The 14,644-nt window shown below is 43.3% G+C and overlaps 1 protein-coding gene and 1 long non-coding RNA gene across 2 annotated transcripts in view; one reads left to right on the forward strand and one right to left on the reverse strand.

Annotated features, from left to right (window-relative positions):
* LOC135055534 (uncharacterized) overlaps positions 1-14,644 on the forward strand; it is a 51,049-nt gene that overhangs the window by 32,412 nt on the left and 3,993 nt on the right. The gene's annotated exons all lie outside the window — the stretch shown is intronic.
* STAC2 (SH3 and cysteine rich domain 2) overlaps positions 2,196-14,644 on the reverse strand; it is a 70,638-nt gene continuing 58,189 nt past the window's right edge. Inside the window, exons 9-11 of the mRNA XM_063959721.1 lie at positions 11,389-11,440; positions 7,077-7,214; positions 2,196-5,372 (exon numbers count right to left, since the gene is read on the reverse strand). Coding sequence (XP_063815791.1) covers positions 5,271-5,372; positions 7,077-7,214; positions 11,389-11,440 — 292 coding nt within the window. The 3' untranslated portion in view covers positions 2,196-5,270. The remainder of the gene's footprint in view (positions 5,373-7,076; positions 7,215-11,388; positions 11,441-14,644) is intronic.

Consider the following 14,644-nt stretch of genomic DNA (forward strand, 5'->3'; position numbering starts at 1 on the left):
AAACCAAGGGGAAAAGTACCCAGTGCTGCAATACAATGCAGTAAGGGCAAGATAGAATTTGGCATTAAAAAGCATTACAGGCCCTAAGGACAAGACTAAGAAATGGAGCGGAATGAATGTGGGCAACAGAGCGGACTGAGAAAGAAGAGGAATCGGAGATAGGAGGGAAAGAGAGACTGAAAATCAGGACATGAGAGGAAGAGAGAGTTGAATGAGAAAAGTGAATGATAATTCAAGTGAGTTAAAGTAGACGGTAATGTAATCCAGATACATGAATGAGAGAATAAGAAAAGAGTAGAGAGGATGGGAAAGGGATGTAAATCAGCCATGATATAGGACAAAGTGAATAGGGAAAAGATAAGCGAGCCAGTGATAAGCAAAGAAGAATAGAGTCAACTATTGATTAATGGTGGAAGGGATAGGGAAAAAAGAACCATAGAGAGAAACCTGCATGGACAGAGAGAGCTGAGAGAATAAGGGCTATATTTACTAAAGTGCAGATTTATAGAAGTGGAGATGTTGCCCATAGCAACAAATTAGCTGCTACTTATTATTTATCTAGCACTTTCTAGAAGAAAATAGGTAGACTCTGATCAATTGCTAGAGGCAACATCATTACTCATAGAAAAAAGCATTTTAGTAAATAAACCCTAAAAAAAAGAAGAAAAAAGAAATGTGAGGTCACTGATACCCTTTTCAGACAGAAATACCAGTTTTTACCTGGCATTTCAGTGCTGGGTCATTTTGCCGGTCTCTGCCTGACCTCCCTTTCACACAGAGCAGCAAATTACCTGTCAAGAATTTCTACCCGGTAATTTGCAGATCAACACGGGTATTTCGTCTGGGTGAAAGGGTCAAACCGGGTCGAAATTCCCCAGTCCCCCCCCCCCCCCCCAAGCTATTCAATCATCCTCGATGCCAGCCAGTCATCTGGGATTTTTTCTGCCTTACAGGAGGCGAAATAAGTCCCTGATCACTGCAAAAACACATAGGTCCAGGAACTCATCCGGGATCCTATGAGCCAAATGTAATAGCGCCCGAATTCGAATTCTCTAAACTATGGCTTGTACATGATTGCCCCTTTAAAAAAAATGCCAGAGTTTGGCCGGCATCCCGCATTACATCCGGCCCTTTGTGTTTTCGCAAGAATATATTAAAATTTACATAAGAACAATTTGGGATATAATTAAATAATTTATTTAATCATCAGGCAAAAATTGCAATAATACCCCAGATTTGTTTTATTTGCGCAAGAAAATTTAGCAAGGATAATTGAATTCCCCCCTATGTACCGAACTTAATCTGAATGGTGTGTGACATTTGGATTAAAGGAATGAATAAAATGAGTAACAAATGAGGGATACAACATCAGCAGACACTACCTGACCGAGGGTACCAGCTGGAGTGCTCCAGCCAGCGGTCTCTATCTGAGCGGTAACCGAGTGCAGCACCTGCCCGCCAGCATAGCGAGGAGGTCCGTATTACACATATCAGCGGCAGTGCTTAATGTTGTGCATATTACAAGGACGCTCTCCGTGAACTTTGCTGTAACAACGGACATTTCCCGCAGGTTCGGGTAATTATTATCACAGCTGAATCCTCTGCACTGGGACGCCAGTAGCAGTAGGAAAGGAGAAACCTTGTTACAACTGTTCAGACACTGGCTATTGTTGCACTATTGTAGCACTTTACTAACAGCCCTGGCAGGTCTGTTTAAAGACTTTATAATACAGTGTTGCTATTTCAGCTCAATTAATTATTGCGGTCAGAGTGTTCTCTGTCAAGGAGGTGGAAATATTTGATCTTAGAATATAGTATTAAATGTATGTATGTGTGTATAATAAATTTCATTTTTATTAAATTCTATAATTTATAGCAAGTTCCCTATTGTTTGTGTGAAGTCAAAGCAGACACTTGATAAATTATAAATTAATACATCTAGCGCAATACACTGTTTTTACTTTTGTGGTTTTGGGGATCTTGCGAATCCTCTAGTGGTTGCAGCTGATGTTGAACTTAATTAATTATTAATCAATATTTAATTGATTATTGGCGCCGGGACTTGGGGTGTTTTTCACCCCTGAAAACAAATGAGGGATAAATGACAGAAGGAATAGGTAAAATGTGATTGGTGAAATTAAAGAGTGTGTGAAGGGTCTAGAAAACGGACTGATGGAGCAAGCAATAGGCAGGAAAACACTAAGGGGCATATTTATTTTAAAAAAAAATTGACTTCACATTATTTTAGTATCACCTGAATGTATTACAGGTTGAGTATCCCTTATCCAAAATGCTTGGGACCAGAGGTATTTTGGATATCGAATTTTTCCGTATTTTGGAATAATTGCATACCATAAGGAGCTAAATGTAAGCACAGAATGCATTTATGTTACATATACACCTTATACACACAGCCTGAAGGTCATTTTAGACAATATTTTTTATAACTTTGTGCATTAAACAAAGCGTGTGTACATTCACACAATTCATTTATGTTTCATATACACCTTATACACACAGCCTGGGGGTTATTTAATACAATATTTTTAATAACTTTGTGTATTAAAAAAAGTTTGTATATTGAGCCATCAAAAAACAAAGGTTTCACTATCTCACTCAAAAAAGTCCGTATTTCGGAATATTCCGTATTTCTGAATATTTGGATATGGGATACTCAACCTGTAAAGGGATTTTGAAGCAGTTTTCATGAAAAACTGCTCCAAACACTCTAATTCACTTTTTTTAATAAGCAAGATTGCATTTCCCATTCTTATAATGGGAAATGCGATCTGACCAGATTTAATAAAAAAAAAAACAACAACAACACTGCAGTGAGACGAGTGATAAGCACACACAAGCTGACAAAATAAATAAATAAACATACTCACTTACTGAGGGACCTGTGATCCGCGGCTCTCTGCTGCTTCTGTGATTCCTGGTGCAATTAAGTGATGCTGCAAAATGGCAGCTCACTTTACAGCACCGGAGATCACAGCAGCAGGTAGCCCCGATGACCAGCAGCTGTCCAGGAGCTCAACTCAATGATCCCCTGGTTTTGGTGAGTATGAACACCGGTTGAGGTCCGTGGCGTGGGGGAAGGGGGGCAGTCACGACAGGGAAGGGGGTGTCGATGTGGTGGTGGCGCATGCTAGATTGGGGTGTCCCTGCATGCGATAATTGATACATCCATGCAAAGTAATCAATTTTCGCATTGCTGATTGGGTCTTTTTTATCACATCCCATCCGCATCCTAAGATGTGAATGGGGATAAGTCGGCCCCTAAATAACCATGGTCAGGAAAAATGTACTGAGAAAATAATTGGAAAATAATATAAGATTGCAGATCAACTAAATTAGATTCAGAAATTAAAACAAAAAGGAAAAGGCAAATAAATAGTATAGGAGAAGAAAAGGGAAGAACAAAGGACAATTGAAGGACACAGCAAAGAGAGAAAATGAGAATTAACAGGTGACATTGTACAAGAGAGCTGGAAAATATTTGTGGGAGAAGACAAATGAATTATTCATCAGATCTCAATGTGTGACACAGTAATAATAAAGAATAGAGAGAAGCATGAAAAGTGCAGTTCGCTATAGGCCTGCTATGTAAGGGACATATTTCATACACTTATATATTTGACACACATTATCTTAATGACAACTTTCACAGATATTTAAACACCGGAGTATATTTACACCATTATTAGAACTCTTGTTCAGCGCTGAAAGGGTAATAATAGAGCTACTGTAGCTGCCAGAGGTTCCTGTGAAGTTTGTACTGCGTAGGACAGAAATGGTGCAGGCAGAGCAAAGGACATAGAATAGCCCGGAGGCTGGATGTGGGGGTGGACGTCGTACACACAGATTTATAAATATATATATATATATATATATATATATATATACACACATGATGAGAGGATGAGCAGTGGAAAAAGAGAATAGGCGCGGATGGGCACACTTATATCTCTTGTACTAAGCTCTCCATAAACGATTATGACTTTTATCTCTCTGCGTTTCGAGCTATGGCCTTCTTGCGCTCCTAAAGGCAATGTCATGCTTATTGATAAGCCCTGCTTACTCTCTGAAATGTGCACCTTTTCTTCTCTGTAAATATCTGCACCCTGTGCCTTTTTTTTTTTTTTGCTGTTATTTCTGTAAATAGCAACACCTTATCCTGTTCATTCTCTCTAAAAAGCTGTGCCCTGATCGCTCTTTATAAAGTAATACTACATTCTGTGCACCCTACTCTCTTGAAAAAGCTGTAATTAGCTGTTGTCATAAACTGATGCAGCCTATTCTTTGAAAATACTGTACCCTTACTATGCTCTCATCTGTCTTTGGAAGAAGCGGCCTCCTTTCCTTTACTCTTGAAAGCGACTCCGTTCTCTTTCGACTTGATAAATGACTGCTCCCCATGCTCTTGTTATAAACACACACTCTCTTTTCTTTTTACAAGCTTTGGCATGCTATCAATTTCCAGAATGTAAAAAAAAAAAAAAATCTGCATCCTTTATTGTATATAACACCCTGTGCTTTCTTCTTCTATTTATGAGCTCTGCTTGTTTTTTTTTTTTTTTCTTCTAAAGGTATCAGATCATAGGTATTGTGAAAGACACAGAAAAAATGAATATTTCATATCTGTTACATTAAAAATGCACATAGCATGTCATTAAATAGCTACTTGCAACAATTCTTCTGTTGAGTCTGCACCTTTTGCTCTCTTTCATCTGTACACTCATGACACATCTGTTAAAGAGGTATATAAATGCTGATGTATTCACTCTGCTTAATTCTAAATAGAGGAGATGAGATGATGTGACTGTGACAATTACCCAACTCCTGAAGTGTTGTTCACTGGGAGAGATATATGGTCCTGCAGTGGACTTGCAGGGTTGGGTTAATCAAAAACTGATTTTGGTGACATACAAGCCCTGGCATGAGGTCACTGAGTGGCTTTACCTGAATAGGTTTGCCCTGAGTGATGATGTCACAGACACCCGGTGGCAGAATATGCATTTACATATTTGTAGTTATATATATTATATACAGAGTGGAAGAGACTTGATGCAGCATTTATAGGTTCTGCAATAAGATGTCACTGTCAGGGTTCTTAGGTGGGAGTTGGGTTCTCTCAGTATTACCACTTTGCCTAGTGGTTTTCAGAGCCTCCTGGATCTCTTATTGCTTATCGCTTGTAGTTCTGGAGTCTCTGAGCTCAATCATTCTCAGGGTGAAGTGTGCATCTGTGCCAGGGCAAGTACAGCCCCTCAGATCTCAACCAAGCAGTCTTGAGGCACCAGGCCCTTCTTTTTCCCACTGGACACTTTAACAAAACCTTCAGACTCCACCTTTCCAACTCCCACACAGACCTAAGGAAAAGGAGAGAGTAAAAATTTACTAGAGGGAGAGAGTGACGCAGCAGCTTAAAATATGTAAATTTTTAAGAAGAGAGAAGCAATACAAAGAGTTAAGGGTGGAAAGTGAGAAGTTCTATAGAGCTGTAACGTTATGATTATCAGCAGTGAGATTAGTAGATTTGCTAATGGGTAATTAGTACCATTCAGAAGACCACCTGTAGAATCTTCACTTTATGTTTTGGCATATGACTGAGCACACTTTATATTACTTTAGAGATCTGTACAAAATACAATTTTTGCAGCTATTCAAATATAGTATACTGCAACATAGTCATGAGCCATTGCCAGATTTTAGACAGTGGATGGGACTTGTGAGCCCATAATCACAAAAAGCGACATGATTGTGACGGTTGTGTTAGTGTGTCACGTTTGATGAATAAACAGCAGATCTTTCACAGGTGGGTATCCTTGTCATTTAGCCCTACCATGTGGGAGTAGTTTCCAATATTTCTGGCCTACCCATTAAGCAGTCTCTAGTTACTTTTCAGTTCAGCTCTATACCCAAGGAAGGTGAGATGGGGACATGGTAGCTCTGCATTGTCAAGAAAAGGCAGTGTCACAGTGAAATTAGGTTGTGGAGAAAGGAATGAATAAATTACTGACTTTATTGGTATCCCATTGAGTATAGCAGAAATACTATCTGGCCTCTTGCCAAAGTGAAAGCTAATTGCCATGTTCCCTTTACCTGTGAGTGAAGGGTATTATCAAGATAATGCTATTAATAGTCTGCACTGGTCATGCTGTGATGAGGGAGTAGATAGCTGATCCTCCAGCCAAAGGACATCAATGGCTTAGCCTAATAAGGAAACATGTCACCTTGAAGGGTCATTCCAAGTTGATCTCTCGCTAGCAACTTTTTGCAGTGCTGCGATCAGATAGTCGCCGCCTATGGGGAAGTGTATTTTCGCTTTGCAAGTGTGCGAACGCCTTTGCAGCCGAGCGATACAAAAACAGTTTGTGCAGTTTCTAAGTAGCTCTGGATTTACTCAGCCGCTGCGATCACTCCAGTCTTTTTGGTCCCGGAATCGACGTCAGACACCCACCCTGCAAACGCTTGGACACGCCTGCATTTTCCCAAACACTCCCAGAAAATGGTCAGTTGACACCCATAAACACCCTCTTTCTGTCAATCACCTTGCTATCGACTGTGCGAATGGATTCTTCGTTAAATCCATCACCCAGCACCAATCCCCTTTGTACCCGTACGACGCGCCTGCGCATTGCGGTGCGTACGCATGCATAGTTTTGCTGAGTTTTAAGCTGATCGCAGCGCTGCAAAAAGTTGCTAGCGAGCAATCAACTCAGAATGACCCCCTAGGCTCTTTCCTGTACGATGTCCCAGTTGATGTAAATGATTCTGTGTCATACACTTCATACCTGCGCTCTGGGGAGTGAGTTCTTTAAAAACCCATCCTGGTCTGTCAGTAAAGGAAAACAGCCCTACTCTGAAGCCCAAAGTGTATTTCTGGTACTATGCAATGGCGTAGACATGTGTCTGTATAACCCCAGTCAGCTCCAAATACTGCTGTTTACAGTGTTAGACTTAAAAATCACAAAGAGACCCAAAATTGGACCTATTCTTAAAACTTTGATTCAGCCAGTAACCTTTTAGAACTGTATTCCTGCTTGCTTCCATCACTGAAGACATATACTCACTTGTCCTTCTTTCAGACTTAGTTGTCCCTGCTCCTTGACTCCCTGGAAAGCCATTGTGCTCTTCCACACAGTCTCTCCCAGCCGCACCCGCTGCACAAAGTTTGCAGGGAAGAAGCCAGTTCGGTCACCACATTTTCCCTGCAACAAATATAAATCCTATGACTTCCACCTCCATTACTATCCATACTGTACCCATTGCAAGTATTTCCGCCAATATAGCTGTAATAGACTTGCAGGAATATTGTATTTGTACTCTTCTTAAGCACGTCATATTTCTCTGTATATTTCCCTTACTCCTCTCTGTACCAGCACTTCTTTCATCTTTCAGTGACCTCCTGTTGTGTTTATCACAGTGTGACCTCACTCATCTCAGGCACGGATACAGAGGGGGGCGGTGGGGGCGATCGCCCCCCCTAGCACACTTCTGCCTACAGACAATCTGTCTGTGAAGTCCTGCTCCTTAACCCCTTCCTATCTCAGCTGGCCGTCAGCTATAGTCAGTCAGCTATAGTCAGTGGTGTGAGTCGCAGCAGCTCACAGCGGGTGCCCCTTCCTCCTCACTCACCCTTTTGGCCTGCACGGCAGTTAATCAATCAACATAGTTTGTTGATTGAGACTGCTTTCATCTCCCCAGCGTCTCCTTGCTGATAACAGATCCAGGAAGTGTGGCTGTGTGTTGGGGGCGTGGCTTCACTTATAAGACAGGCTAGTGGGCTAATACAAACAGTATACTATAGTGTGTTTACTTTTTTCCACACTGAGAGCATGCTGCATTCCTGCACCCAGAGACCAGCCAGAGGGACTTTCCTGCCAATCTGTGCCATTGACCAGCCTGTGGAAAAGGGACCATCTTACCAGCCTGTTGCAGAGGAACCAGCCAGTAAGAGATCTTCTTGCCATATTCCCTAGGCAGGGTATTACAGGTTGAGTCTCACATATGTGCGATACAGTAGAACAGAGGATGTCTGTAGTAGATGCACTTATAGGTTTTAAAATATTCCTTGTATTTCATAATATTAAACATTACATATCATGTCCTGTCAGTGAAATACTAAAATAATAGAGAGATGCGTGTAAAAGTACAGAAAATGTGCATAAAAATGCTATACAAGAAATATGGTGTATGCTAATCTGTCCTCTATTTGGTTACTTTCTCATAACACCATACTCCTTCTACAAGGTATCAACTCGGAATTGTCCTCACCGTGTAATTCCCCTACAAGGTGCCCTCACTATAGCCTCACAAATGAGTATTAACGTCTTCAAGTTCCTGTATAGCATTGGTCCTATAATGTGCATCAGTTTATATATCAGTGGGAGAGATCCCTTGATTATAAATGGCACCCTAATAGCTGGTAGGGATATATTGCAAGATAAGCAGGTAAAGGATTTGTTAGTGGGTGTTTGGTATAATAATCACTTCTACAACACATCAAATCAAAGTCTCCCAATATAACATCTATCCAAATCCCTAGAAATATTTCAATTGCTTGATATGGTGCGTCCTCGGGAGCCTCACTCTCTTATAACTGATGTCATTACAGACAAGGGGCCTAATTCAGACCTGATCGGCTGCTGTGCATTTTCTCACAGCAGCCGTTCAGGTTTGAACTGCACATATACGCTGGTGCATGGCAGACAGCCGACGGCCATCTCAGCCCTGCCAGGCAGAGGCGGACGCTGGGCAGGAGGGTGCGGGCCGGTGGCGTTTTGCTGCCTTTTTAGGGGTGCGGTCCAGGCAACGCAGGTGTGCCCGGACCGTGCGGGGGGCAGGCTGCTGCGTGACGTCACACGCAGCCGCTGTGACCCGGTCAGTGACCAGTAGCTCCCTGCCTGTGCCCAGGAGCTGCGCTGGTAGGGAGCTACTCATCAAGTACAAAAGCATTGCCGCTGTGCGATGGTTTTGAACTTGTACGGTGGGGAGTCAGACATGCGGGGCGGACTAGCCTTGTGCTGGGTCCCCCCCCCCCCCCCCCCCGCATGTCTGAGTAACTGATCGTAGCTGCACGGCTACGATCAAGTTTGAATTATGCCAAATGTCTTGTCACTACTGTTGCCACAAATGCCGTATTTTGATGGCCCTCTATTATACCATCTATATGTTCATCATAATTTATGACACATCATGTACAGTTGTGATACCTACAGTATACAAAGTTGTAATTCCCTAATATTGGGGTATAACAAAAAAATATTAAATTAAAGCAGAATGCCTGGATTAATTATGATTGACTTATTCTATATCAGCACCTCATATTAACATGAGAAACATTAACAATCTGATAATAGATTTATAAAATAGACAATCCTAGCAGTGCGCACAAGCAGAAAAAAAGCAGCTCGGTGAGCTCAATATTTTACTTAAAGGTATCCTCACATCTTCACCAAATATGTGCCAAAAAAGGTTGAATAGAAGTTATCCAGCGCTACTGCATACAGTATGTAGGTCATTCATAAATATACCACTTCAGATACAGCAGATGTCATATCTCACAGTATACTTCTTATTAGGCTCATTCAGATATACCCAAAATGTAAGAGATAAGCAATTATAGTGAAACACTGTTTAATAATTGTAAGATTTAATATGAGAAAAACGAAAACATATAAACTCCACACAGATCACATGTATTTCCAAGTGGCCAAATTTTGACAATTCCAGCTAGACATGAACTGTTATTTAAGCAGTTCAGAATGCACTTGAAACAGTGCAAGTCCTGGGTTCTCCCACTGGTGCAGGCTCAGGTTTGGCTGAAATTTACAATTATTAAACAGTACTTCACTATATTTGCTTATCCCTTTCATTGGAGATAGCTGAATGAGCCTAATAAGAAGTATGACATCTGCTGTATCTGAAGTGGTATATTTATGAACAACCTACATATGCAGTAGCACTGGCTAAATTCTATACAACAATGTGATAATACCTATAATTCCTTAAATTAATTGTATCAATCAGATAACTATGGTATACTTGCAACATTTTTCTGGAAAAAAAAGGGTGGTGGGGGGATTTCCCAAACCTATGTGGCACATAGATGCAAAAGGGATTTTAATCTACAGGTGAACTCCTGCGAGTATTACGTACTCTCACTTAATCCTGGTTAGTCTCAAACTCCATTATTGGACAATTACAAATGTGGAATTCATCTATTAGGGTTGGCAAGTGTTGAGTACTGTGTGGGATTATCAAATAATTGGTCTAACCCCCCAAGACTCTGTGCCTAAAATCCCCTTGGTACTATTCAGCAGTTCCCCTTATTATAATAATATAACAGGGTATTATAATGTGTCTTCCCTTCCTGGTTCAGTAACACATAAAATGCCAGTTGTTACCATTTGTATCCATAAAAGTTGCTAGTATCCCAAAGAAAGGAATTATAGGTATTATCACATTGTTACTGTTTCTCATTTTAATATAATGCGCTTATATAGATTCAGTCAATCATCAAGGTTTATGATAATACTGTATTTCATAACGACGTTGACATATAAACCTTGATGATTGACTGTCTCTATATCAGTACCTCATATTAAGATGAGAAATAGCTGCAAATAATTACTCCAGACATTTTGTTTATATTTAATTTTCTTTTGCTATACCCCAATATTAGGGGATTATAACTTTTTATACTGTAGGTATCACAATTGTACATGACGTGTCATACATTATGATGAACATAAGGAGGGATTTGGATAGATGTCATATTGGGCAACTTTGCTTTGATGTGTTGTAGAAGTGATTATTATACCTAACATCCACTAACAAATCCTTTACCTGCAATTATACCTATTTGTGTGATGGATGAATTTGGACGGGAGAGGGGAGGAGTCAAGATGGGAGGGGTCAAGATGAGAGGGGTGGAGTCAAGACGAGAGAGGGGAGGAGTCGGGACTGGAGAGGGGAGGGGTCAAGATTAAACCGTAAACCGCCCCCCCTAAAAGAAAAGTCTAGATCCGACCCTGACTCATCTACCCACACTGACAGGAGGGCATGGAGCCTGTGACAATGACATATATGGAGTAATGCTGACAGCCAGCAGTATACTGTGGGGAGGGGTCATTCATGAATAATTACATGCTCACACATGTGTAGGATTGAAACCCAATAAACTATCTTCTCATCTCTCTTTAATCTCTGTCCAAACTTATTGTTTCACACCTCTCTATCACCTATTTCTGATTAGTATTCCTAGTGCTGTACCCAGATACAGAATCAAAGATCTGCCATTCTCTACTCTATTATCACTTGTTTACGGTATTTCTCTCTCCTGCCTCTACCTGCTGAGACCATGAAATCTGGATTTCTCACCTTCCACCAATCCTCACTTGAGTCATCTATCACCATAACTCTGTCACCGGTTCTGTGGGGGGAGGAGGAGGAGGAGAACAGGAGGGAGGGAGGGATGGAGAGCAAGGGGCATATAGTGAAGATAGGAGAATTACAGAAATATAGAGGAAAATATTACTATTATCATTTATATATATATAGGCAAACAAAGACATACAAAGGAATGTGGAGAAGCCAAACTAAGTCATAAATTGAATAATATATGATGAAGAGAGTAGATTTAAGATAAGAAGACAATCAAATAAACAGACATTGGGCACACAAAGAGATGAGGAGAAGAGGGTATATCTACTAAATATCTGGGGGGGGGGGGTTTCCTACCAATTTCAAATCGATTATATAAAAAATAAATGATTTTAATCAATGTTGTGATTCATGGGCAAATTTACTAACATGATTGTTTTATATAAAAATGTTAGTAGATGTGTGTTTCAGCCCTGGAAACACAACATCATTTATTTATTTATTTTCTTCAAATAAATCGACCTCTAGTAAGTGTCCCTTACACTGTCCTTCACCCCTTTTTTATATAGTACTGCACACAGTATTGGTGTTCAGCAGAGATTGGCCATTATTAATAATCAAACAAAAATGCAATGTAAATTTAAACGGAGCCATACAAAGAAGATATAATGGTGGACATGGGGAGTAACTATGGTTGGATTGAAATAAATAAAATGGACTAATAACATAGACTAAGTAATATATAAAACACAGACAGGTATATGTAGAAAAGACAGAATGTTGGTCCAGTGATGATGTGTTATTATGGGTTCACTACGATCTGCCGGCGGCCGGCCTCCCGGCGACCAGCATACCGGCGCCGGGAGGTCGGCCGCCGGCTTACCGACAGTGTGGCGAGCGCAAATGAGCCCCTTGCGGGCTCGCTGCGCTCGCCACGCTACGGGCACGGTGGCGCGCTACGCGCGCCACACTATTTTATTCTCCCTCCAGGGGGGTCGTGGACCCCCACGAGGGAGAATAAGTGTCGGTATGCCGGCTGTCGGGCTCCCGGCGCCGGTATGCTGGTCGCCGTGGGGCCCGACCGCCGGCATACTGAAGACCACCCGTTATTATTACAGGTTATATGCGCGTCATTATGGGGTCATGAACAGCACTGAGAGAGCTGCTGGTCATGCCCCGTGTCCCTCTCTGCCAGGAATAGACGCTGTGCGCATGCTCACAGCATCTATTCACCGCTGCTCTGATCAGAGCAGCGAGTGACGGGTGGATCTCCCAACTGCCCCCCCCCCCCCACCTACTGGACACTGCGACCTGTGGGTGGGACAGCGGGTCAGACCGTGAAAAACGTGACTGTTCGCCAAAATCTGGACAGTTGGGAGCAGGGGTGTATCTAGGGCTCTGAGCGCCCCTGGCAAAGTAAGTGACTGGCGTCCCCCACCCAGAGGGGGGGTTACAGATAGGCTGAGGTCAGGGACACTGAAGGGCAATTACAGGGAGGGTGTGGGCAGGGACGCTGAGGGGGGAGTCACAGGGAGGCTGAGGTCAGAGACACTAAGGGAGATTTACAGGGAGGGTTTGGGTAGGGAAAATGAGAGGGAGGGGCTACAGGGAGGCTAAGGTCAAGGACACTGAGGGGCAATTACAGGGAGGGTGCGGGAAGGGACACTGAGAGGGAATTACAGGAGTGTGCGGGCAGGGACACTGAGGGGGGAGTCACAGGGAGGCTGAGGTTAGGAACACTGAGGATGAAGTACAGGGAGGGGTGAAGACAGGGACACTGAGGAGGAATTATGATGAGGGTGCGGGCAGGGACACTGAGATGGAAATACAGGGAGGGTGCAGACAGGGAGACTGAGGTTGAATTTTGAGGACTGTGCAGGCAGGGACACTGAGGGGGAATTACGATTAGGGTGCGGGTAGGGACACTGAGAGGGAATTATGGGAAGGATGTAGGCAGGGACACTAAGAGGGAATTACAGGAGTATATGGGTAGGGTAACTGAGGGGGCAGTTACAGGGATGGTGCGGGCAGGGACACTAAGGGGGAATTACAGGAGTGTATGGGCAGTGTCACTGAGGGGGAATTACAGGAGTGTATGGGCAGGGTCACTGAGGGGGCAGTTACAGGGATGGTGCGGGCAGGGACACTGAGGGGGAATTACAAGGAGGGTGCAGACAGGGACACCGAGGGGATATATGCACACAAACATACAGTTAAAAACCCCTCTCTAGGTGTGATGGCACTACGTGTCCCAGCAAATCCAGTTGACAAGGTGTGCTGGGACTTGTAGTCTCAACACAGCTGGACAGGCAGTCACTAGTCTAGATACCTCTCCATACAAAGCTCTTTGTAAGCTGTGATCCAGACTGCCAGGATAGACCATGCAGTGCAGCTACGGTACCACAGAAAATGTACAGGTATGCTCATGCTGCACTGCTGACTGGTGCTTCGCCCCTCCCCATACCTGGAAGTGACCCGCTCCCTGGGTATATTCACCATCATTGTGACTGTAGTCACAGAGAGTGTCAGAGTGCAATACGCTCTTGAGAGTCCGGCAGTGGATGAGCACTGCTAAGGGATGTACTCGGTGAGAACTACTATGTCATTCTACTCCCTGGCTGGACCCAGGTTATTGCCAGTGCTTCTCTCTGCGGTGCTTGGAGATGACATCATATCCAAGCACCAGTTAGCTGGCTCGCCATAGGCTCTTAACGGGAAACCGGGTCACCCACTTACACTCAGTGGCGGATCTTGCCACGGGCAAGCAGGACTTTTGCCCGGGGCGCCGCCTTCCGGAGGGCGCCGCACCATGGCAAGATCTGCCACTGTGCAGATTGCCCCCCAGCATTGCCCCCGCGCTGTGCCTCCCCCCGCTGTGAGAAGGGAACAAGACGCTACGCGTCTAGTTTCCCTTCATGGAGGGGACCTTTGCTGTGCGGTGCGCGGTGACGTCATCGCGCACCGCACAGCATTGTAGCACAGACGCTAGGGGTCATAATTGACCTCTAGTGCCGATGCTGTGCTATGGGGGAGACGTCATGACTGACTTCTCTCCCATAGATCCGAGGAGAAGAGCGGCGTCGGGGGGAGGTCTGCAGGTCTGAAATCAGGAGCGGGGTATAGTAAGTATACTTTGTTTTTTGTTTTTTTTAATTTCCTTTCAGCGGCGCTACAAATGGGGGCGTGACTGATCACGCCCCCACATTAAGCCACACCCCTAACTTTTGCCCGGGGCGCCACAAGGGCAAGAACC

This window comes from Pseudophryne corroboree, chromosome 3 (genome assembly GCF_028390025.1).
Source record: "Pseudophryne corroboree isolate aPseCor3 chromosome 3, aPseCor3.hap2, whole genome shotgun sequence".
Lineage (NCBI taxonomy): Eukaryota > Metazoa > Chordata > Amphibia > Anura > Myobatrachidae > Pseudophryne > Pseudophryne corroboree.